This window comes from Neomonachus schauinslandi, chromosome 1 (genome assembly GCF_002201575.2).
Source record: "Neomonachus schauinslandi chromosome 1, ASM220157v2, whole genome shotgun sequence".
In the NCBI taxonomy this organism is placed as follows: Eukaryota; Metazoa; Chordata; class Mammalia; order Carnivora; family Phocidae; genus Neomonachus; species Neomonachus schauinslandi.
The window spans coordinates 164402621-164425847 of NC_058403.1; the positions used below are offsets into that span (position 1 = coordinate 164402621).

The following is a 23227-nucleotide window of genomic DNA, read 5'->3' on the forward strand; positions in this document are numbered from 1 at the left end:
GACCCTCAGAAATTCCAGGCTACAAAGGCCCAACCCTATCTGAGCCTCGTGTCATGTGTTCAGCCCCATGTCATGTGTTCAGCTAGTGTCATATGTTCAGTCCCATTAGTCTAGTTCCTGAGCAGAGCCCTAAGTGGCCAAGGCTGTTGACCGCTGGTACAAGCCCATAACATTGCATACCTTGGATCACACTTTGAATCACACTGGGGAGGGGGTGGGGAAGATCCCTTCTCACTTCCCTCCCAAACCCTGTGATTATATCAAGGAGAAAATTTCAGAGGTCAGTCAGTCTCCCTTCTAAACATAGAGATGGGGCCTCAGTCTCAGAAACTTTTGTATAGAACAGTGCCTACCTAGAATTTAGTGATACTGTTTTGCTTTCATTATATCTATTTTTATGTTACCTCTTAATTATAGCAAGTGGCCCTGGTTTCTCATTTACAGAGTGAGGTAAAATTTCCTCTTTAAATAAATGCATTTAAGAAAATGATGTCCTGAAGTGGAGGGGTACTAGGGCACTGATGACTGAAGCTGAGGACAGGGAGTGACCTATATAAAGGGCAACGGAATCAGTAAATGTCCAAGAACCTTTAGCTCTGTGGGGAGACTTGGGTGAGATGCCTCAGTGCCAGACTTTGAAGGTAAGCTAGAGTGTGCTGGACAGAGTAGAGAGATCACCAGTGTGTGCAAAGACCCAGGGGCAGGAAGGCCCTCTGTGAGAGGGAGATCGTGGCTAAGGCCACCTGGCACAGAGTTCCTCAGTGGGGGTGCTATTGGCATTTAGGGTAGAGCAGTGTCTTATTGTGTGTCCCATACATTCAGGACACTTGGCACCTTGACCCCTGGATCCCAAATGCCAATGGTACTCTCTAGTCACTGTGACAACCCCAAAGAATGCCCTGTGGATCTGTAAATGCCCAGAGGTGCACTACCACCTCATCTGAGAAGCATAACTCTGTATCATCTTCAGATACTTGGGGGAGGGGCAGCAGCTAGGAGGTGAGGCAGGCTAGGTTGGCGGAAGCCCGCTGTGAAAGGCCTGGGATACGGAGGAGAAACAGGAGAAATGGTGTTTTAGAAGGAACATGCTGACAGAATGTGGAGGCTGAAGAGAGGGGCTCTGTGAGAAAACATGTTTTCTGAGAAAGAAACTGGCATAGACTTGGGCATAAGCCCTGCAGACACACATCAGAACCCTGGCAGCTCAGTCTTCGTGCCAACTTTCCCTCTCCACAAGGCAGAGCCCACAAAGCCTGTCTCCTTACCAAGCCCAACTGGCTGCTCCTGCCCCTGGCCCGACTGACAAAAATACCAGTGTCTCTCTGTCTAGGACGGGCCTGAAAACCGGGCTCAGAGACAAGATCCCAGGCATCTGCCAAGCTCATTGGCCAATACAGAGCTCTAGAGTTGGTTGTCTATTCAACACTCACTTCTAGCCTACTACGTGCCATGCCTGTGGTGCAGCCGGTGTTCAAAGAGGTGAACGGAACATGGCCCATGCCTGTGTTCGTCAGGGCTCATAGGTATCAGGTGACAGAAACTCGATCTATACGGGCTTCATCCATAAAAGGGAATGAATTGACTCACATACTTGCTGCAAGTGGCCAGACGAGGGTCACAGATCAATCCCCAGAACTGAGAGAACTGGCTCCCCCGGAACCATGTGGCCTGATCTAGGAGCAGATGTTGGCTGCCTGGCTCTCTGAGAATGAAAGACACCCTGAAAAGCCCCTTTGTGTTACAGAACTGGAGAACCCAGCTGAGAGGGTGCACCAGATCCAGCAAATCCTCATCACCCTTCCCCGAGTGGTCATCGTGGTCATGAGATACCTCTTTGCTTTCCTCAACCAGTGAGTTGCCCGGCCAAGTGGGGGGGGGTCCCTCCTTGCCTCAGCTCTGGCCTCCTTTGGGAGGGGGTGTCCTGAGGCTTTTGCAGGTGCAGCTGTTCCTAAAATAGAACATGGAACCCTCCTGGAGTTGAGTAGAGCCCTCAAAAGAAAGAACCCACAGGGGGGAATTCACCTTTCCCAGGTGACTTGTGAGTACCTCCTTTCTTGTAGCCTCTCGCAGTATAGTGACGAGAACATGATGGATCCCTACAACCTGGCCATCTGCTTTGGGCCCACCCTCATGCACATCCCTGATGGGCAGGACCCTGTGTCCTGCCAGGCACACGTCAATGAAGTCATCAAAACCATCATCATCCATCATGAAGCCATCTTCCCCAGCCCCCGGGAGCTAGAGGGACCTGTGTATGAAAAATGCATGGCTGGAGGGGAAGAATATTGGTAAGATTCTGTTCTTCTTAATATTGTTACTATCATCATCACTATCGTTGTTGCTGTTGAACAGGAACAGTAAGAAACCCTTCGATTTTCTTACTGCTTTATAGTCTGTACTCCCATATGCATTTCCTCATTTGAGCTTTGCCGCAGCCTTATATGAGAGATAGTTGCATCAGCAAGACTCTCTTGGTTTATAAGGGGCAGAAATACAAATCAAACTGGTTAAGCTAAATGGGAAGTAATTGATTTACTTTACTTACCTAAAAAGTCTAACATCATGGCTTCAGGTATAGCTGGATCCAGGAGTTCAGCTATTATCATCAGGACTTGGTCCTGCAATCCCCAGCCCGTGGCTCTTCTTTCTTCTGTGTTGGCTTCATTCTCAGGCAGTCTCTCCCTTGGTGGCTTCAGGAAGGCATCTGGTAACTCCAGATTTAGAGCACATTCTCTCAGCAGCCCCAGTGGAAAAAGGGCTTCTTCTTCCCAAGTGTCCCAACACAAATCCAAGAATGATATCCCCTTGCTGAGTCTCGGGTCTGGTGAACAAATCACATTGGTTAGGAGATGTCAAGCTGTCATGGGCCAAGTGAGTCACAAACCCATCTCGGGCAGCAGGGGAGTGGATAATAATCCCCACCTCAATCAACCTCTTGAGAAAGGAGTTTTTTCCAAACCCAGTGAGTTCATGTTCTTTGAGAGTTCCACGCCAGGTCAGCAGTTGGTAGTTGGGCACCTCTGGGTACCTGGTGCTACATGGGGTCTTGGGAGAAAAATGTTAGAACCAGTCAAAATCAGGGCTGACTACTTTTCCCAGACTAAGACCCAAAATGTGGTAAACATAGGAAATGTTCTGAAATGTGGATTCAGAACACCAGCTGACAGAGACCAGCCAAAGGGTTCCTATTCATTCTTTATTCCCAATCCAGGACAACACACAGCTGTATATTTAGGTATTCCCCATACTGCTTTCAGCTAGGTGCCTACAGGGGAGTTTGTCTTTTGATTATCACAGCATTCCTGGACTCTTAAATCGCTTCAAAAAAGGGAGACATTTCAGCCCCTTTGTTTTTTGTTTTTTGTTTTTTAAGATTTTATTTATTTATTTGACAGAGAGAGAATGAGAGAGAAAGCACATGAGAGGGGGGAGGGTCAGAGGGAGAAGCAGACTCCCTGCCGAGCAGGGAGCCCGATGCGGGACTCGATCCCGGGACTCCAGGATCATGACCTGAGCCGAAGTCGCCAGCCACTAGCCCAACCAACTGAGCCACCCAGGCGCCCCAGCCCCTTTGTTTCCCATCCCATCCCCCATAGAAATATCGGGCTCTGCTGTCTTGTAATCACAGCTCTGTAACTTTATTTGAGGCACCAGGAGCACATCTGTCCCTGTTATGTCACAGAAACATTAAACAGCCAGCAAGCCTACTTTCTGGACAAAGAGAAGCTTTTCATGCAGTGTTTGCAACCATTATCGGTTCTCTTTTCTTGCTGCAATATATATCATTAGTGTTCTGGGAAGGTCCTCAAGATCTGTTGTACTTACCAAAGAACAATATACAATAACCACACTTCTTAGTCCCACTTGTATCCCATGAGAAAGGAAAACTATTAATTATATTGGAGGTATTTTCAAAGCCAAAAAGGGGGATTTGGTTGAGGGTCTCACTGTAATGGACAACATTCATTCATTCATTCATTCAACGAATGGACAGATTGTTGCTGAGTGTCTGTCCCAGGCCAGGCCCTGGGCAGGAGGGCAGGGATGTGACCTGAACAGGATTAATCCCTGATGCAGGGAGCTCTGGGGGAGGAGGAAACAGGCAGTTCCAGAAGAGGGGCTCCCTGAGCCCAATGTAGCGAGGTCAGGAAGGGCTTCCTGGAGGAAATAATGACTTAACGGAGGCCTGTAGGATAGACTAGAGTCATCCAGGTGAAGAATGGGCAAAGAATGTTCTGGACTTGGTCCTGCAAGTAGTTGGAAAGTGGTTCTCTGTGGCCACAGTGTTGCAGATGCCAAGGGAATGGTGAGGGAGGAGTCTGCACAGGCCAGCAGGAGCCAGGTTATGAAAGGTCTTAAGCCATTGTGCAGTGTCTGGACCTTATCCAGGAGGCAGTGGAGAATTTTTCATAATGAAATTCGTATCTTCTCAAATGCCATTGCAAGTGTCACCTCCTCCATGAAGCCTTCCCTGACCACCCAGTGCAGGTCCCCTCTGCTGTTCTTGTCTCTGCTCATTTGTTCCTCCATAGCACATTTCAACTTGCAGCAGTTTTATTTCCCTGGCCCATGAGGGCAGAGTATGTGTCCACTTACCCATCAGTGTGTCCCTCCTACCTAGCATAGTGCCTGGCATATATCAGGACTCCATCACTGGCTCAGTTAGAAAACCGACTATGTGAATAAACCCTGGCCTCAAGAAGCTTATCATTTAGAGAGGGGCTAGTGGCTGGTGAAATTATCGAGTGTATTAATAACGAATCTGACAGGTCTGGATTCACTCTACCTCCTCCCATGCCCATCATGGCTGCCAGCCTGCTGGTGCCACGTGGACTGGCCCAGGCTTTTGCACACAGCATCCTGAGGCAGCCCTGAGAACCCTGCTCCTTGCGAGCTTCACTCCACCTTGCTGGGCATGTCACGTCCTCTGTAAGACATGGAACCAGGTTAGATGAATGACTCACCGCACTTCCAAAGTTCCTTCCTGTTTTGGCCCGTGGTCCTTCCAAGGATAAATGCCAGGGTTTTACACTGATCTCTGGGTCATATGGAACTCCTAGGAATTGGCAGCCTGGCAAATTCCAGGGCTGGGGGAAGCTGGGGGAGGTTATTCAGGATAGCTTCCCATTGAAGGGGCTGGGAGATTAGGAGGGCCCATGGGTGGTCAGATGGATAAGATAGGACAGTGCTGGCCTGGGCCTGACCTGAGTCAAGCGCAGAGGTGGGCGGGGCTGGCACTTAAGGGAAGCTGAGGACAGCATGAGGGTACAGAACCCAATGCGTCGCCTTCTCATGTTTCCTTGCAGTGATAGTCCACACAGCGAGCCAGGGACTATCGATGAAGTTGACCACGACAATGGCACAGAGCCTCACACCAGTGATGAAGGTGAGTTAGGGGGAACCTGGGGCCAGTGAGCTTACCTGGAGTCTCTCATGCTGACTCATGCCTGCGCAACCTCTGGGCTGGCCCACACAACCTCCTCCAGCTTTGCAAGTCGGCACGTTGCCCTCCAGAATAGATGGGGGACCCAGAAAGATCTCGGAGACATGTACACTCCCATTCGCCACACTCCTACCCACCTGTCTCCTCCCTTTCTGTGTCCTGCCTGGCCCAAGTGCAAATCCTGAGTAACAAGAGTATGCTAAGTAGGAAGCACTCTTTGTCCCCTGTTCTGCCCTCACAAGGGATCTGTTCTGCCCCCAGCCTGTGCTAGGACTTGGGGTGCTTTGATGAAAGACACATGGGCTGTTGAGGAGCTCCCAGTCATGTTACCTGACACATTAGGAGCAGCTCCCCGTGACCCACAGAAATAATGCCCAACTACAGCTGTGTCCCCAGTGCGTGGATGCCCCAAAGATGAAGCCAGGCAGTGATGACCCAGGGAAGTGCTGGTGGGAGAGAGGGAAGGTGGGCCTGGGCTTTGAGGGACTCATTGGACCCTTCCACCCCTTCTAGACAAGGAGATTAGAGTTGGGTTCATCTCTAGGGAACCTGGACCATGTAGACAAGCAATCTGGATAATATGGGCCCAACACCAATGAATCCATTAGACAGAATGGGCATGGTACCCAGACCCAGGGTCCTTTTAAGGACCCATGAAAATGTTTTAGTTTCTTTCTTTTTTTTTTTTTTTAGATTTTATTTATTTATTTATTTTGACAGAGACAGAGATAGCGAGAGCAGGAACACAAGCAGCGGGAGTGGGAGAGGGAGAAGCAGGCTTCCCCTTGAGGAGGGAGCCCGATGTGGGACTCGATCCCAGGACCCCGGGATCATGACCTGAGCCGAAGGCAGACGCTTAACGACTGAGCCACCCAGGCACCCAATGTTTTAGTTTCTTTTAAAATGATGAGGAAGGGGCGCCTGGGTGGCTCAGTTGGTTAAGCGACTGCCTTCGGCTCAGGTCATGATCCCAGGGTCCTGGGATCGAGTCCCGCATCGGGCTCCCTGCTCTGCGGGGAGCCTGCTTCTCCCTCTCCCACTCCCCCTGCTTGTGTTCCCTCTCTCGCTGTCTCTCTCTCTGTCAAATAAATAAATAAAATCTTTAAAAAATAAAATAAAATGATGAGGAAAAAGGAATATGATCCAGCCTGTATTATATTCATCTTTATATCAAGTCAGTTGTAGAATATAATTTTTATTTTTTATTTTTTATTTATTTTTATTTATTTATTTGACAGAGAGAGACATAGCAAGAGAGGGAACACAAGCAGGGGGAGTGGGAGAGGGAGAAGCAGGCTTTCCGCTGAGCAGGGAGCCCAAGGTGGGGCTCGATCCCAGGACCCTGGGATCCTGACCTGAGCCTAAGGCAGATGCTTAATGACTGAGCCACCCAGGCGCCCCTAGAATATAATTTTTAACTTTTTTTTAATGGAGGAAGGGACCCATGAAAGTCATAACACAATCCTGTATAGACCAAGCATAGTCTTTGTGACTCCTTTCTCCCTGTGATAATTTTACTTTGAAAAAATCATTATGTAGAGGTTTTCTTATTGGCTTCTATGTTTCCCTCTGGGACAGTCCTAGGCCCTGTTGGCCACCATTTTTGTCAGGAGAGCTGGTATGTAGTACTAAGGTGTGGTTTCTGGGAGCTGGTGAAAGAGCTGGTTTCAAGACTGATAGGTGGGTTTGCACTTGCTAATGGCAGATATTCCAACTCAAAGTGACCTAAGCATTAAAGACCTCAGATCATGTACCTGAAAAATCCCAGGTTGGGCATAGCTTCAGGCATGGCTGGATCCGGCTTAGTTGATCTTGTCAGGAATTTGTCTCCATCTTCTGTTCTGCTTCCCTCTGTGTTGGCTTCATACTCAGGTAGGCTATCCCTGTGTGGTGTGGTCTTTGGCAGTTCTGGACTTTCACTGTTCTTTTGTCCAAAGTCCCCGTGGAAAAGAGCTTCCTTTTCATCATGGTTCCAAGAAAGCTCCTGGGATAGAGTCTCAGGACTGCCTGGATTCACACATCCCACCAAGAACCAATCACTGTGGCCCAAGAGGGAACCCATGGGTCAGGCCTGAGTCACAGGTATGGAAGAGCAAATCTAGGTGTGATGTTCATTCAGTTCTGCCAGAATCCTCAGAAGCTCAAGTCATCCCGAGCTGAGGAAAATGTCCTGCAGAGCCTTTGTTTGGGGATGTGAAGGCTGCCACCTTCGGCTTGTTTGTAGCGATTTGGTTTTCTCTTTCCTTCTTTTCTGTCTCTTGCCCTATTACTTCCAGCTCTTCTCCTTCTCCCTTCTTGTCCTATCTGTTGCTTGCTTTATTTCCCTGTGTGTGTGTGTGTAGCTCCTTCTTGCTCTAGATCTTGCTCTCAGTCTCTCCTCTCCCACTGGGGGAAAACAGCTTGATTTTTCAGCATTCAGATCTGTTAAGACTGCTGCTGGTGGAGGCAGATGTGTGTCTGCAGGAGGGTGGGTCAGGTGCCCTCTGAGGACCCTCGCAGCCCACCTGCCTGGGGGCTGAGGTCACTGCGGGTCATCCTGCACATGCTGAGTTTCCCCACAGCTCCTCAGCCTGGGGGCTGAAAGGCTGCTGTGGGGCCCAGGACTGAGGAGGAGGAGGGACAGAGAGAACAGCTCTTGGTGGGTGCATGAGGAAACAGCCACAGGGCACACCCAGCAGGCTTCACCCCATCAAGGAAAACCCCTCATAAAATGCTGCCTCCCTCCTCTTGGAGTAGAGGCCTACAGTATCCCCAGAACAGGGTAAGTCAGAGCTTCTTGTCTGCTTCCCCAGAAGGTCCCTTCTCGATTGTTCCTTGTCAGGTTGCTGGTTTCTGAGCATGACAAAGACAGAAAGATCATCCTGGAAGGGCAACAAGCTGGCTTCAGGAGAGCCAGTTCCATGCTCCCTAAAGGTCCTCACTGTTTCCTGTGTGTTGGTGGTGGCTGCGGGGTCAGGAGCATTCATCGGAGGAAAATTAATTGCCTTTCCTGAATGTTTACCTACACGCCTGCCCCAATCAAAACAGTCACGGAAATACTGAGTTGCAGGAACAGTTGAGGGACACTAGACTCTGAAAAAGGAGACCTGGATTTGAAAGACAGGTAGAGACCTTCATGGCCCTGTGATCTTTGGGAAGCCATGTAACTTCAGACCTCCGTTTCCTTATCTGTAAAGTGAGAATGACAGCACCAAGAGAATTGTGGCCTAGGTTAAAATGAGGTGACCTATCTGAAGGAGCTTAGTGCAGTGTCTGGGACAACTAGGTGGTAGGAAACATTACACTGTGTCTGCTAGAAACCCCCTAATTCTGATCAAGAAACTGAACCCGGGGATTTTTACAGATCTAACTGCTTATTGGCAGCCTAAACCTCCTGATACCTTTGTCTACTTTCCTCTAAGACATTTCATTTGGGGGATCATCAGTGTCTTTGTTTTTCTTGAAAATAGCCTTATGAACGGAGCCCAGTAAACTTCGAAGGTCAAATTGGCCAGAAAACCACGACACCATGTCTTTGTAATAGATGGTTCGCCCAGTGAGTGACCATCTAAACTGGAGGAAAAACGTAGTTATCTGGCCTTTCTTTTCTCAACATATTCTGTACCTAGCTGATGCCTGCTGCCCTGCCTGGAGTCTGTTAGCACATCGTGGGTATATATCTGGAAAATTCACTTGTGCTTGCTCTTTGGTCTCCAAGATATTTTATAAAGAAACCATGGTTAGGCTAAGAACCCTTGATTGTCAGAACAATGCCAAGTGAAAACATCAAGGCAGCCTGTCAATAGCAGCTTTATTAATTGGAAGCTAAATGAGGGCCTAGGCTGCCAGGTCAGGAAACTACTAAAATCAGTAACAGAAACATGATCATGTAGTTACAATACGTCAGTTTCCAATTATAATTGCATCACCATTCTCTCACTGATATTTTCCCGAAATTCTCCCAGTGGCCTCCCACTCCTTGCCCATCATCTACATCTGGAAAGGCATTAAGCCATTAACTCTTTGGCTACATGAGGGGTCCATAAATGGGCTTTAGGAAGTCCCTTGTGAGCAACATTTTGTTTCTGTTGGAATGTGTACCTCTGAGAAGAGTCCATAGTTTTCATCAGATTGTTCCAGGCATCTACCAGCAATCAGGGTAACATTTCTATTGGCCTGCAGTTCATGATATTTCCTTTAAGAAAAAAATGTCAAGCACACAGAAAAGTGGATGGAAATTGTACAGTCATGCCCATAAACCCACCACCTAATTTCTACATGTGTTAACATTTTGTTATATTTATTTTATTGTGTAGCTATCCATCCATCATGTTACTTTAATACATTTTTTAAAAGATTTTATTTATTTATTTGACACGTACACAGAGAGAGAGAGTGCACAAGCAGGGGCTGTTCTTGTCCCTGTCCCCTGCATTGGGCTCCTTGCTCAGCGGGAAGTCTGCTTCTCCCTCTCCCTCTGTGCTCTCTCTCTCTCTCTTGCTCTTTCTCAAGTAAATAAGTAAAATATTTAATAAATAGATAAATAAAAGTAAAAAAACAAATAGCCAAATGGCAAAAGGATCTGAAGAGATATTTCTCCAAGGAAAATATACAAATGATAAGCACATGAAAATATGCTCAGCATCATTAGTCATGAGAGAAATTCAAATTAAAACCTCAGTGAGATACCACTTCACACCCACTAGGATGGCTAGAATCAAAAAGTCAGATAATAACAAGTGTTGAGAAAGATCACATACTGCTGGTGGTAATATAAAATGGAACAGTCACTTCGTTTTTGTTTTTGTTTTTGTTTCTTAAAGATTTTATTTATTTATTTGACAGAGAGAGAGACAGTGAGAGAGGGAACACAAGCAGGGGGACTGGGAGAGGGGGAAGCAGGCTTCCCGCGGAGCAGGGAGCCCGATGTGGGGCTCAATCTCAGGACCCTGGGATCATGACCTGAGCCGAAGGCAGACGCTTAACCGACTGAGCCCCCCAGGGACCCCTGTTTTTCTATTATTGAGTTGTAAGCATTCTTTATATATTCTAGATAAAAGTTTCTTATCAGATATATGATTTGCACACATGTTCTATGTGCTTTTCACTTTCTTGATGGTGTACTTTGAAGCACAAAAGTTTTCTAATTTTGATGATATCCAGTTCATCTATTTTTTTCTTTTTGTTGCTCATGTTTTTGGTGTTATATCTGAGAATCCTTCAGCAAATCCAAAATCATGAAGATTTACCCTACATTTTCTTCCCAGAGTTTTAAGTTTTAGGTCTTATGTCTGGCAGTCCATTTTAAGTTAATTTTTGTATATGGTGTGAGGTAAGGGTCCAGCTCCCTTCCTTCTTTGTGTCTGGCTATCCAGTCATCCCACCATCATGAGTTGGAAAGATTATTCTTTCCCTCATTGAATGATCTTGGCTCCCTTATAAAAAAATCAGTTGACCATAGATGTAGGGGGTTATTTCTGGACTTTCAGTTCTATTCCACTGAACTGTATGTCTGACCTTGTGCCAGCACCACACTGTCCTGATTACTGTTGCTTTGTAGTAAGTTTGAAATCAGGAAGTGTGAGTCCTCTAATTTTGTTCTTCTTTTTCAAGATTTTTTTTTTTTTTTTGCTATTATGGGTTCTTTGCAATTCCATATGAATTTTAGAGTCAGCTTGTCAATTTCTACAGAGAAGTCAGCTAGCATTCTAATAGGGATTGTGCTGAATGTGTAGATCAATTTGGGAGTATTGCCATCTTAACAGTGTTAAGTCTTCTGATCCATGTGTGATACATCATTTCAACTCAGCCTCAGTTTCCTCATCTGTAAAATGAAGATAGTGCTACACGTGTTGTTGTGAGGATTAAATGTGATAATGTAAGTAGAACACTTAACACATAGTAAAGCCTAATTTGTTCATGCAAATAATATGGAGTGCCAACTCATCCCAGCAACTGTTCTAGAAGGGGGAAAATAGTAGGTTCTAAAACAAAAATCCCTGTCCTAATGGACCTCACATTTTAGTAAGAAAGATAAAAAATAAACAAGTTTTCAAACTATAAGTGCACACACACACATGCACACACACACACAAGTTCAGGTTGTGCTAAGTGCTATGAAGAAGAATAAAGCAAGAGAAAATGTTAGAGTGATTTGACAGCACTTTTGTAGTCGAGGGTGGCCAAGTCCTTTGGCCTTGCTGAGGCAGAGACATTTGAGTACAGACCTGAATGAAATTAGGAAATGGCACACAAGGGTCAATAAATATTTGTTGAATGTGAATGAATGCAAACATCTGGGAGAACAGTATCCCAGGGAGAGGCAATAATAAGTGCAAAGGTCCTGTGGCAGGAAAAGGTTTGGAATGTTTTAAAAACATCAAGAAGGCTCTATGAATATTTATGTCAGAGTGTTTAGGCGTAAAGTGTACTGATGTCTGCAACTTACTTTAAAATTCACTAAAAAATAAGATGGATAGATGGATGGATGGGTAGATATGTGATAAAGCTAATACAGTAAAATGTTAACAGTAGAATTTAGGTGACAGGTATATGCATGTTCACTTTCAACTTTACTTCTGTGTTTGAAAAATGTCAGAATACAGTGTTGGAAGAGAAACATTAAGAAGGCTAGTGAGGCCGTGAGGGAGGGACTGAGTGAGAGAGAGAGCAGTAGGGAGCGAAGTCCTGAGCACAGAGGGACCTCAGCAGCTGTGAGAAGACATTTGGGGTTGGCCCCAAGCACAGAGGGAAGCCTTCAGAGGGATTTCAACAAGAGAGTTGCATGATCTGATTATGATTTTAAAAGATCCCTCTGGCTGCCCTGGGGAGAAATGGCTCTACCAAACACACATGGAAGGGGGAGGCCTGGTAGAGGGACAGCGGCGGTCTGGACCAGGGCAGTGGCAGTGGAGGTGGTGAGATGGGTCTGATTCAGGGACACTTCAGAGGACTTGCTGATGGCAAAGATGTGTGATGCTCAAGAGGAAGGCTTTGGCCTGAGCAAGCGGGCAGACGGTTCTATTTCCTAAGATGGGGAAGACGAAAGAATTAAGTAAGTTTGGGGAGGGGTGTGGGGGATAGTGATAAGGGGGAGAATCACATATTCTATTCCAGGTATGATAAACCCAAATAAGAGACTTCCTAATAAATGGTGGCTACGATTACTCTTTCTACCACACACACTTATGTAATGGCGTCTGCAATCACATGTGCCATCTCTCAGCCTGCGGCTCAGCTCTGCTCCTCCTCTTTTCTTCTTTTCTTCCCCTTACATTTCCCATCCCTCCTCATCCCCCCACTCCCAACTCCAGACCACCCCCAGTGACTGTGGGAGGCTCTGGAGATGCGGAAGGCAGGACCTAGACACCCAGGCAGCAACTCCTTGATGGCTGGATGGACAGATACAAGATAATGCATAAAGAATGGAGCAATAGAGAGTCAGCATAGGGAAGGTAGCTGCAGGCTAGAGAGAGCAGGGGTCATTTTCATTACTCTTTTGTTCTATTAGAATTCAATGCATTTATTATTTTTATATATGTAAATATATACATAAATATATGTATTTTTCTAGTGTTGAACATCTTTGTGCTTGCTTTAAAGTATAAATACATTAATACTCAGTCAGTTTTCTTTTTTTTTTTTTAAAGATTTTATTTATTTATTTGAGAGAGAGAGAATGAGAGAGAGAAAGCACATGAGAGGGGGGAGGGTCAGAGGGAGAAGCAGACTCCCCGCTGAGCAGGGAGCCCGATGTGGGACTCGATCCTGCGACTCCAGGATCATGACCTGAGCCGAAGGCAGTGGCTTAACCAACTGAGCCACCCAGGCGCCCCACAGTCAGTTTTCTACCAAGTATGGGCATCTCTTAGGGTACAGCCTTAACATAGATTAAATAAATCATAGGCATTGCTCATCCCTGCTCCCCCAAAAGTCTCTTTCTAAACCTCACTAGGTATATGGCCTTGGGAAAACCACATAAATTAAAATAAATAAAACCACATGCATTATCTTTTAATCCTCCAAAATCAACTGAGGTGTACAGAGGTTATGTGACCTGCCTAGATTTCTTGTCTGGACCTACCCCATAGGGTAAAGCCACTAGAAATAATAATCGTAATCATGAGCACTACTATCAGCTGAAGACCTCATGTATATCTGTACTATGCTAAGGACTTTCATACATTATGGCTTTTAAAAATCTATTAAAGTCTAGGGCGCCTGGGTGGCTCAATTGGTTAAACAACTGCTTTCGGCTCAGGTCATGATCCTGGAGTCCCAGGATCAAGTCCTGCCTCGGGCTCCCTGCTCAGCGGGGAGTCTGCTTCTCCTTCTGACCTCTCCCCTCTCATACTCTCTCTCTCTCTCATTCTCTCTCTCTCTAATAAATCTTTTAAAAAAATCTATTAAAGTCTAGTATATTTCTTTCTTTTTTAATTGAGATATAATTGACATATAAAATGTTAGTTTCAGGTGGATAACATAACAATTCGATACTCGTATTGCAAAGTGATCACCACAGTGAGTCTAGGTAACATACATCCATACATTGAAGTTTGCATGTAGTCACCATTCATAGTTACAGATTTTCTTTTCTTGTGATGAAAACTTTAAAGATCTACTCTCTTAGCAACTTCCAATGCAATGCAGTATTACTAGCTATAGTCATCATGCTCTACATTCCATCACCAGAACATATGTATTTTAGAACTGGAAGTTTGTGCCTTTTGACCACCTTTACCCATTTTGCCCACTCCTTACCCCCTGCCTCTGGCAACCACCAGTCTGTTCTCTGTATCTGAGAGTTTGGTTTCTTTTCGTTTTTAGATTCCACGTATAAGCAAGATCATACAGTATTTGTCTTTCTCTGTCTGACTTATTTCACTTAGCATAATGCCCTCAAGGTCCATCCATGTTGCTTCAAATAGAAGATTTTCCTTCATTTTTATGGCTGAATAATACTCCACTGTATCTATATACCATGTATACACTGTATCTGTATACATTTTCTTCATCCATTTATCCATCTATCTTTTCAAGTTAGTGTTTTTGTTTCCTGTGGAGAAATACCCAGCAGTGGAATTATTGAACCATAAGGTAGTTCTATTTTTAATTTTTTGATGAACCTCCATACTGTTTTCCACAGTGGCTGCACCAGCTTGCATTCCCACCAACAGTGTAAGAGGGTTCCCTTTTCTCTACATCCTCACCAACTCTTGTTATTTCTTGTTGTTGTTGTTTTATAGTAGCCATTCTGACAGGTGTGAGGTGCTATCTCATGGTGGTTGTGATTTGCATCTCCCTGATGATGAGTGATAGTGAGCACTTTTTCATGTGTGTATTGGCCATCTGGATGTCTTCCCACATGCATTATCTTTTAATCCTCCAAAATCAACTGAGGTGTACAAAGGTTATGTGACCTGCCTGAGGTGATGGAGCTGGGCTGTAGGAGTGCCTCAGGGGCAAGAGCCCTAGCCTCATTGCTTAATCCAGTTAGGGCTTGTCACTAACCAGTGAAGAATAAAGGTTTGATTGGTAAATGTGTGTGTGCAAAGAGATAAGCTTGAGTTGTGACCCCAGTAAGAATTCTCTCTCCCCCCACATTAAGTCCATGGATGAATGTGTTATTCAGCTCAGGCTGCCAGAACAGAACTGGGTGGCTTGAACAACAGAAATTTATTTCCTCATAGCTCTGGAGGCTAGAAGTCCAAGATCAAGGTGCTGTCAGGGCTAGTTTCTGGTGAAGCGTCTCCTCCTGGCTTGTAGAAAGCTGCCTTCTCACTGTGTCCTCACACGACCTTTCCTCTGTGTACATTCACAGAGAAAAAGAGAGATCTCTGGTATCTCTTCCTCTTCATAGAGGGACCCCAGTCCTGTCAGATTAGGGCCCTACCCTAATTACTCACTTTAACCTCAATTACTCCTAAACACCCGTCTCCAAATACCATCACATTGGGAGTTAGGACTTAAGCATATGGATTTGGGGGTGGGGGGACACCATAACAGTCCATTACAATGAGCTCTGAAGAGTTCTGGAAGCCCTTAAAAATTGTGTACAGCATCTTTGCATGGATGGGAGTCCACATACACCCAAAAGATAAGAACCACTAAAAGTATTACAGGTAGACAAAGAGAGAAAGAGTTCATGGACAAATAGAAATGGAACTTGTATCGAGAGGTAGAAGGAAGAGAAATTTCTTAAGATATTATTTTAATTAGTGTTAGAAAGTGGAAAACAAGAGGGGTAGTGGAAAATAAGGATATGGTATGTCAGAAGTTAGATGGCCTGCCTGAGGCCGCAGCATGGGGAACAGATCTGAGCTAGAACCTGGTGTCCTGAGCCCCCAGCCCACCCTGTTTCCACCGGCCTGCTGTCTGTGCTGCCCCTGCGGAAGCCAAGGCCATCTGAGCAAGGCTCCTGGCTGCCATCCTACTCACTTCATGGCTGTTCTTTCCCTTGCTTTCCTTCTAGAAGTGGAGCAGATCGAGGCCATCGCCAAGTTTGACTACGTGGGGCGGTCCCCACGTGAGCTGTCCTTCAAGAAGGGGGCCTCGCTGCTTCTGTACCACCGCGCCTCAGAGGATTGGTGGGAGGGTCGTCACAATGGCGTGGACGGACTCATCCCACATCAGTACATAGTCGTACAGGACATGTGAGTGGGAATCCAGACCTTCTGTGAAGAATGCCATAATCAATTAGTGATGTCTTGAATGGGCACAGGAATAGGAGTGCTGGGCTATATGCGAACCATTTGCTCTCACTGGTATGATATGCTTGGTCTTTTGTAAGAATGGATTATATCTAACTTCCCCTTAAATGGTGATCCACTTAACAAATAAGCAAACTGGTCATCCTTTAGAGCACACAGAGGTAGCGTTTGGTGCCTTTGACTCACCATCCTGATCCACCTGGCATTCATCACCTGCCCTGGTTCTCAGCATCCAGTGGATCTGGCCATTTTCCTCTACCCTCCTGGGCCTTCCCTATACTCAGTGGCCAGCCCACCGTCCCCTTCACTGCCCACCAGTCTCTATCCCCCAGGTGGCTCGCTCAGAGGATGCACAGAAACAGTCATCCCCTCATTTCCAGTTAGCGGGATACTGTTATTTTTTTTAATATTGTTTTTTTTTTTTAGAAAGAAAGGCCTGCATCCCAAATACCTAGCCCTACCCGAAGATCCAGAAAGTCTACACCTTCTCTTCTTTGAAAGCCACGCACTCCTTCTGAGTCAGGCTCAGGTGGAACTGATTTATCAAGGAAGCAACCACCATACTGGCTCCCAAGGGAAAGCATAAGCTTTGATGGCAGAGGAGATGGTGTGAAACCAGAGAAAAGGCCAAGGCCAGGCAGACAACAAGAGAAATACCAGTGGAGGAACCTTGGCAGCCACCTCACAATTATCCAAAACCCTGGGTCGGGAGGGATGGAGGCATTTTTCTTCCTCCCTTGCTTAGCCCTAAACTGCTTCTCAGGACCCCACATGGAGACTCAGCTCTCAGTGCTCAGCCTTTAGGCTCCTCCCCTCATTACTCCAGCACTCTCTCCAGCGTTTAGCTTGTCCTAGCTTGGAGCAGCCCGGGAGAGAAAAACCTAGAGGAGGGGAGAGGAGAAGGTAGGCCTGGGGCAGAGTGGGGGCTGGTCTCCCACCCGAGACAGTAACTTAGGAGAGAGCGAGCCAGTGGGCATGTGTGTGATGCTAAGGTGCAGAGGGGGAAGTGCCTCATCCCGAGGATGGGCATAAGTTAACCATAAGGTGTGTGTGGATCCACCCTTCAGACAGGTCTCCAGGAGCCCTGCACATCCAGGGCTCTCTGGAGCAAAGCACTGCCGATTCACATCTGTCCTTCTCCCCAGGGATGATGCCTTCTCCGACAGCCTGAGCCAGAAGGCTGACAGCGAGGCCAGCAGTGGGCCACTGCTGGATGACAAGGCCTCCTCCAAAAACGACCTCCAGTCGCCCACGGAGCACATCTCGGATTACGGCTTTGGGGGGGTGATGGGCCGGTAGGAAATGCGGATTCATTTTTTCCTGCTAGTGCCATGCCCCGCTCTGTCTGATTTGGGAGAGGCAGGGGGGCAGAGGGGAGGGAGGGAGGCTATTGTAGCCCCTTGTTCCCTGCAGGATGTGATATCAGACACACTGGGGGATGGGGGGCTCCTGGCTGGAACTGGCCCCAGAATGCCAGGCATAAAAGGGTCCAGCTTGGAGTTGAGGTGTGGAGAAGGAAAAAAGACATATATTGGCAAATCAATGCTTTTTATGTAAAATAGTAATAATAAATGGGGAGAAAGAGAGAGTTATAAACTGACAAGTATTTTTCCTACCTCTCTCCAGTTCTTACACCTCCTCCCCATTTTCTGTTGAAGACCTAAGTTGTTATATTTAAAAATGTAAGGCTTACTACTCCCTGAAGTGCACTACACACACAGAAATCTCACACCCACGCCTGTGGTGGGGGAAATTGACACTCGACTGCACCCACTGATTTGGTGGGAGCACATTTGCCGATTTCTTCCCTCCCGGTGTGTGGGCTGGGTTGTCATGTGACCTTTCTGCCAGGCAAGGAGCTGTGCTTGTCATTCTGCATGCCTGTATGGTCCAAAGAATGTGGTCGTTAAAAAAATTTAAGAAAAAGAAGAAAAGAGAAGTTGACAGTTTCTTGCTGCTTTCTGAATCAGATTCTCAAAATGTCATATTCTTCGTTTTTTTTGGCGGAGCGGTCATGGGATCAGCTTCCACATATGGGTACTTGGAGATAGATCCAGAGATACAGTCGCAATAGGAACATATGTTTATGAATTTACTTTGGCAGAAGTTTCCGTGCTTCCTTTCAGTATATTCTGTTCAGTTCAGCTAACGGCTCAGGCAGTGTGATAGGTAAAGGAATTGGGGGCAAAATGGAAGTCTGGGGTAGATAGAAGACAAAGCCATGGTTCCTTGAATCCTAGGAGGGCCATATCTTCTCCTGCCTTGCTCTTCCTCTCCCTCTTCCCTCCCTCCTGTACTTTATTCTGGTTCTTTTCTTTCTCAATATTTCCTTCTCTCCAACACCTATGCTTTGGTCCTGTTGGGGTACCCACAGGCGGTGCTTAGCTTGGCTGGTGGCTCTTGGATCTGAAGTGCTGCTGACCACGTTGAACTTAGCCCTTCAGTCACAGTCTGTTCCAACAGTCTGCCCCTTCTTCCCACCCCCTTGCCACTTCCAGCCTCCCCTCCCTTCAAATCTTGACCTCCCTAGGATGTAGCAAAATCACCCGCGGGTGGAGCCTTTTATCTTCAGAGTGCTTTCACACCCACCAAAGCTCCCTGGAAAGTGGGCAAGGAATATTATACCCACTTACCAGAAATGGGTCTGAAAGAGGACACAGGAAAGCCAGCCCTCCTAATAGATACTCTAGTCCCCTTTTCACTCTGACAGAGCCTCCCTAAAGAGTGAAAGGTGGGGCCAGATGCATGGAATGCATGTTGAGTGATGCAGTTTTTACTCCTGATGACTAGTTTTCCAAGATCTGGAAAAGCCCCATAGAAATAGCCCTTTGCTGAGAAGATTGGGGGTGGGTGACAACATGGGATGGTGTCCAGTTCCCCGGGACTCCCTCCTGTGCTTGCAGGGAGCTGGTGACTTTTTGGTACAGTCAAGCCTCAATGCTTCAGACCAATTAAGAAGCCCTTCAGAATCATGGAAATGCCTGAACCACATAAGAACATATCATGAGCCCAACTAACCATCACTAAAGCGTTCCCAGGTTGAAATTCTCCTGCCCTTGACTTGACATGTAGACAAGATTCATTGTGTAATTAGTAGCACCACCGTCTGCAGTTTGGAAAGCAGAATGCTTCCGATTCCTTCGTGTGTGCAGATTAAACCGGCCCCTTGCCATGGAGTTACATGCTCGCCTGTGCTTTCATTGAGCAATTGAGTTTGGCTGAATGAGGCTTTACTATACCTGTCTCTTAGACTAGTGTGTAGTGTGTGGGCCTGGGGTTAGCTGATCCGTTCTGAGACTTGCCAGGGTTGACCTCTGCCCCATGCCCCCGCCCCCTGGCTCCTTTGCAGAGTGCGGTTACGATCTGACGGAGCGGCCATCCCCAGGCGCCGAAGCGGGGGCGACACCCACAGCCCACCCCGGGGCCTGGGCCCCAGCATAGACACACCGCCCCGGGCCGCCGCCTGCCCCAGCAGCCCCCACAAAATCCCCCTCACCCGGGGGAGGATCGAGAGCCCTGAGAAGCGGAGGATGGCGACATTTGGGAGTGCCGGCAGCATCAACTACCCTGACAAGAAGGCTCTCTCGGAAGGGCACTCGATGAGGTCAACATGCGGCTCCACCAGGCACAGCAGCCTGGGGGACCACAAGTCCCTGGAGGCTGAGGCCCTGGCAGAAGTAAGGGCTAGTGGGAAGGCAGGCTGGGCCAGCTGAGAACCCCAGAGGGGCGGCCGGGTGGGAGCCTGCGGACTGGGGAGCCACTTTGCCCTTTATACCAGGCTCAAGGTTAAGCTAGAACCCAAGGCAGATAGCAAGCTGGCTTCCTGTCCCCCTGCTGGCCTCCCCATGGGAGCGGAAGCTGGGGGGGGGTGCAGCTGCTGGCTAGGGATTCTGTAAAAACCGAAGAACTCCAGTCTCCAGGGCGGAGGGGGGATGCCTGCCCTGGGGGCAGGCTGGATGAGAGGGATGTGGTCATGGCAGGTGTCTGTCTCCACAAGATGGCACAGTTGAGTTATTCATTCATTCATTCGTTCATTCATTCGTCTGATCATTCATTCATCTGTTCATTCATTCGTTCCTTTATTGAGAAATATCGATTGATCCGCTGTTGTGTGCCAGTCACTGCACTAGGCTCTGACAGTACAGTGATGACCTAAAATGGCCCCAGACCCTGCCCCCCGCCGTCCATCTTCCCTGAGCGCCTTTCTGCAGCGCCACTTTGCAGATTGCTGCATTACCTCTCAGACTAATGCAAGGCTCACGCCTAAACCACTCAGCTGCTCTTTCTCTGAGCTTTCTGTCTTTCTGGCTCACACTCTGCCAGGGTGGAGTGGTGGGGATGGTGGTAGAGGGGTAATCATTGCCTTTATTTTTTACAGTTTTACCTTTCAGTTCATGCTGGAGCATTGCAGAGAGAGCAGTGAAGTCCACTGGGGACTTCATCTAAGCGGAACGGGAAATGGAAAGCAGGCATTATCACTGCCGGGCTGGGATATAGTAAAGATGGGGAGAGGATTGCCATCTCTCCGCTCATATAGAAGGTCCCCCACAGCTAATCCTTTGGATAAAAGCACAAAAATCGCATTCTTAAAGTAGCTAGTGTTCTGGGCAAGGGATCAAATGTCATGAAGAAGCATAAAAGCTACTATTCGCCGTTGACCAGACATCCCATAGTCTCTTAACAAAGCAAAAGGGATAGGCAGGGACCCTGCCTGTGCCAGATTGGAGCCTGTTGTGGGGGCTCAGGGCAGGCAGGAGGCCGCCCGTGGGCTGGGGAGGAGAGAGAGTAAAGGAGGCCACGGCTGCGGAAAGGGGCCGGCAGGACATCTCCAGGCTCCAACTCCATCAGCGTGACCAGACTTGCAGTTTTTCTGGGTTTGCCTCAGGGCAGAAAAGCAAATGTGTCTTAAGAGTGCTCACGGTCACTGGAGGTTGTGCACCACGCCTTCTAGTAGCGGTTTTAAGCAATATCCCCTGTTGTCCCCTCAGCGGCCGGGTCGCTTGGGCTGTGGCCTAGCTCAGCCTGAGAGGCTCCCTGTGCCCCATTTGTATGGAGGCATCCCTGTAATAGCTGTGTGAGCCAGGGGCTCTGGCTAAAGGGAGTGTGAAACCACTGCCTGGCAGTTCACAAAGCTCCATCACATCCATTATCTCATCCCATCTTCACGGTGAGTGTAGGGGCTTTCACCAGAGAAGCAAAGCATGGGGCAGAGGGCCTGAGACGTGTCCAAGTTTACACAGCCAGCAAATGGCAGAGGAGTCTTTCCACTAAAAAATCCAGGCCTTTTGCCATAGCCCAGGGCTCCTGGTTTGAATGCCGACTTCCAGCTGCAGCGCCCCCTTCCGGCTTGAGGAGGAACAGAAGCCCTGGGAAGGTGGAATGATGAGCCCCCACCCAGGCTGACCTGATGGGCCCCGCTGCTCCCAGGTCCTGGACTGCCTTTATGGCTCTCTCTGTCATCCAAAATGCTCTCATTACTGGTGAGCTCTTAATCTCCAGGAATTGCATAGGCAAATGAGAGGTTTTGTTGCTTTTTAAAATTTACATTTTTTAAAAAGCAAACTTTTCTGATTACAATACAGAGAAGAAAGTGACAGTCGCATTATTCTGGTGTGAACTTTGTGGACATTCTAATATATAACCACCAAGGAATTTTTCTATGGGCAAGGATTTTTTTTTAAATAATAATGGTGGAGTGCTTTGCAGGCTCAGTCAGAAGAACGTGCAACTCTTGATCTCCAGGTTGAATTCGAGCCCCACATTGGGGGTAGAGATTACTTAAATAAATAAATAATTTTTAAAAAATAACAATAACAGCTAGGGGCCTGGGCTCTAGGTTGAGACTTGGGCTATGTTACTAACTAGCTGTGTGACCTTGGGCAAGTTACTTAACCAGGCTGAGCTTCCATTTTCTCACGTGTGAAATGAGCATAATGGTAGTTCCTACCTTATAAGTGTGAGGATTAAATGAGCTACGAAAGGAAAGGGCTTGGATTGGTGCTCTCTTATTACCATTGTTACCGCCATTATTATTTGTGAGTGCCTACTGTGTGTCAGGGGCCATGGGAACCTCTTCACAGGGACCGTATCATTTAACACACTCATCAGCCCCCTGAGGTCGTGTTATCATGATCTGTGTTCACCAATGAGGATTCTGAGGCTCAGAGAGGTGAGGTAACTTGTCCAAAGTGACATAGCAAGGAAGTGGCAGAGTCAGGATTCGAACCCATGCCTGTCTGATTCCAGAGCCGACCTTCTCGACCAGTAGTCCGCCCTCATTGCAGTCTGCTACCTGTGCAGGCAAGTGTGCAGGTGATGCCCACACGGATTCCCTCAGTTGGTCGTAGGACACCCTGGAGATTTCATCTCCATCCCAGGCATGAGGCTCGTGTGCCTCTGTACGAAACCCATAGGCCGATTAGCAGCTGGGGCAGGCCTGGAGGCCAGGCCTCCGGCCCCTGTGCTGACCAGAGCTCTTTCCGTGGGCAGGACATCGAGAAGACCATGAGCACGGCTCTGCACGAGTTGCGGGAACTCGAGAGACAGAACACGGTCAAGCAGGCGCCAGATGTGGTGCTGGACACCCTGGAGCCCCTGAAGAACCCGCCGGGCCCCATCAGCTCCGAGCCCGCCAGCCCCCTGCACACCATCGTCATCCGCGACCCGGACGCCGCCATGCGCCGCAGCAGCAGCTCGTCCACCGAGATGATGACCACGTTCAAGCCCGCCCTGTCGGCGCGTCTGGCCGGCGCGCAGCTGCGCCCGCCGCCCATGCGGCCCGTGCGGCCGGTGGTGCAGCATCGCTCCAGCAGCAGCAGCAGCTCGGGCGTGGGCAGCCCGGCCGTGACGCCCACCGAGAAGATGTTCCCCAACAGCTCCGCGGACAAGTCGGGCACCATGTGACCTACAGCACGGGGCGGCGCCGCCACGGCTGAGGGGGGCCTCTGTGACCTCCGCGGCCTTGCCACGGGCTCCTGGCCTTGGCGGGCAGGGACCAGAAGGTCGCCTGGAAGCGCGTCTGTGCAGCGCCGAGGCCCGGGCGCTGGCCGCAGCTGGTATTCAGCCATGTGAATCCCACAGACCTCCCGTGTGCGAG

The 23227-nt window shown here is 48.0% G+C and overlaps 1 protein-coding gene across 2 annotated transcripts in view; it reads left to right on the forward strand.

Moving 5' to 3' along the window:
- SRGAP3 (SLIT-ROBO Rho GTPase activating protein 3) overlaps positions 1 to 23077 on the forward strand; it is a 241093-nt gene extending 218016 nt beyond the window's left edge. For both annotated transcript variants that reach the window (XM_021695153.1, XM_021695154.1), the window contains exons 16-22: positions 1745 to 1850; positions 2061 to 2288; positions 5307 to 5386; positions 15894 to 16074; positions 17277 to 17426; positions 19481 to 19808; positions 22621 to 23077. In XM_021695153.1, the coding sequence (XP_021550828.1) occupies positions 1745 to 1850; positions 2061 to 2288; positions 5307 to 5386; positions 15894 to 16074; positions 17277 to 17426; positions 19481 to 19808; positions 22621 to 23034 (1487 nt within the window). In that variant the 3' untranslated portion in view covers positions 23035 to 23077. The remainder of the gene's footprint in view (positions 1 to 1744; positions 1851 to 2060; positions 2289 to 5306; positions 5387 to 15893; positions 16075 to 17276; positions 17427 to 19480; positions 19809 to 22620) is intronic.
- The last annotated feature ends 150 nt before the right edge of the window (positions 23078 to 23227 follow it).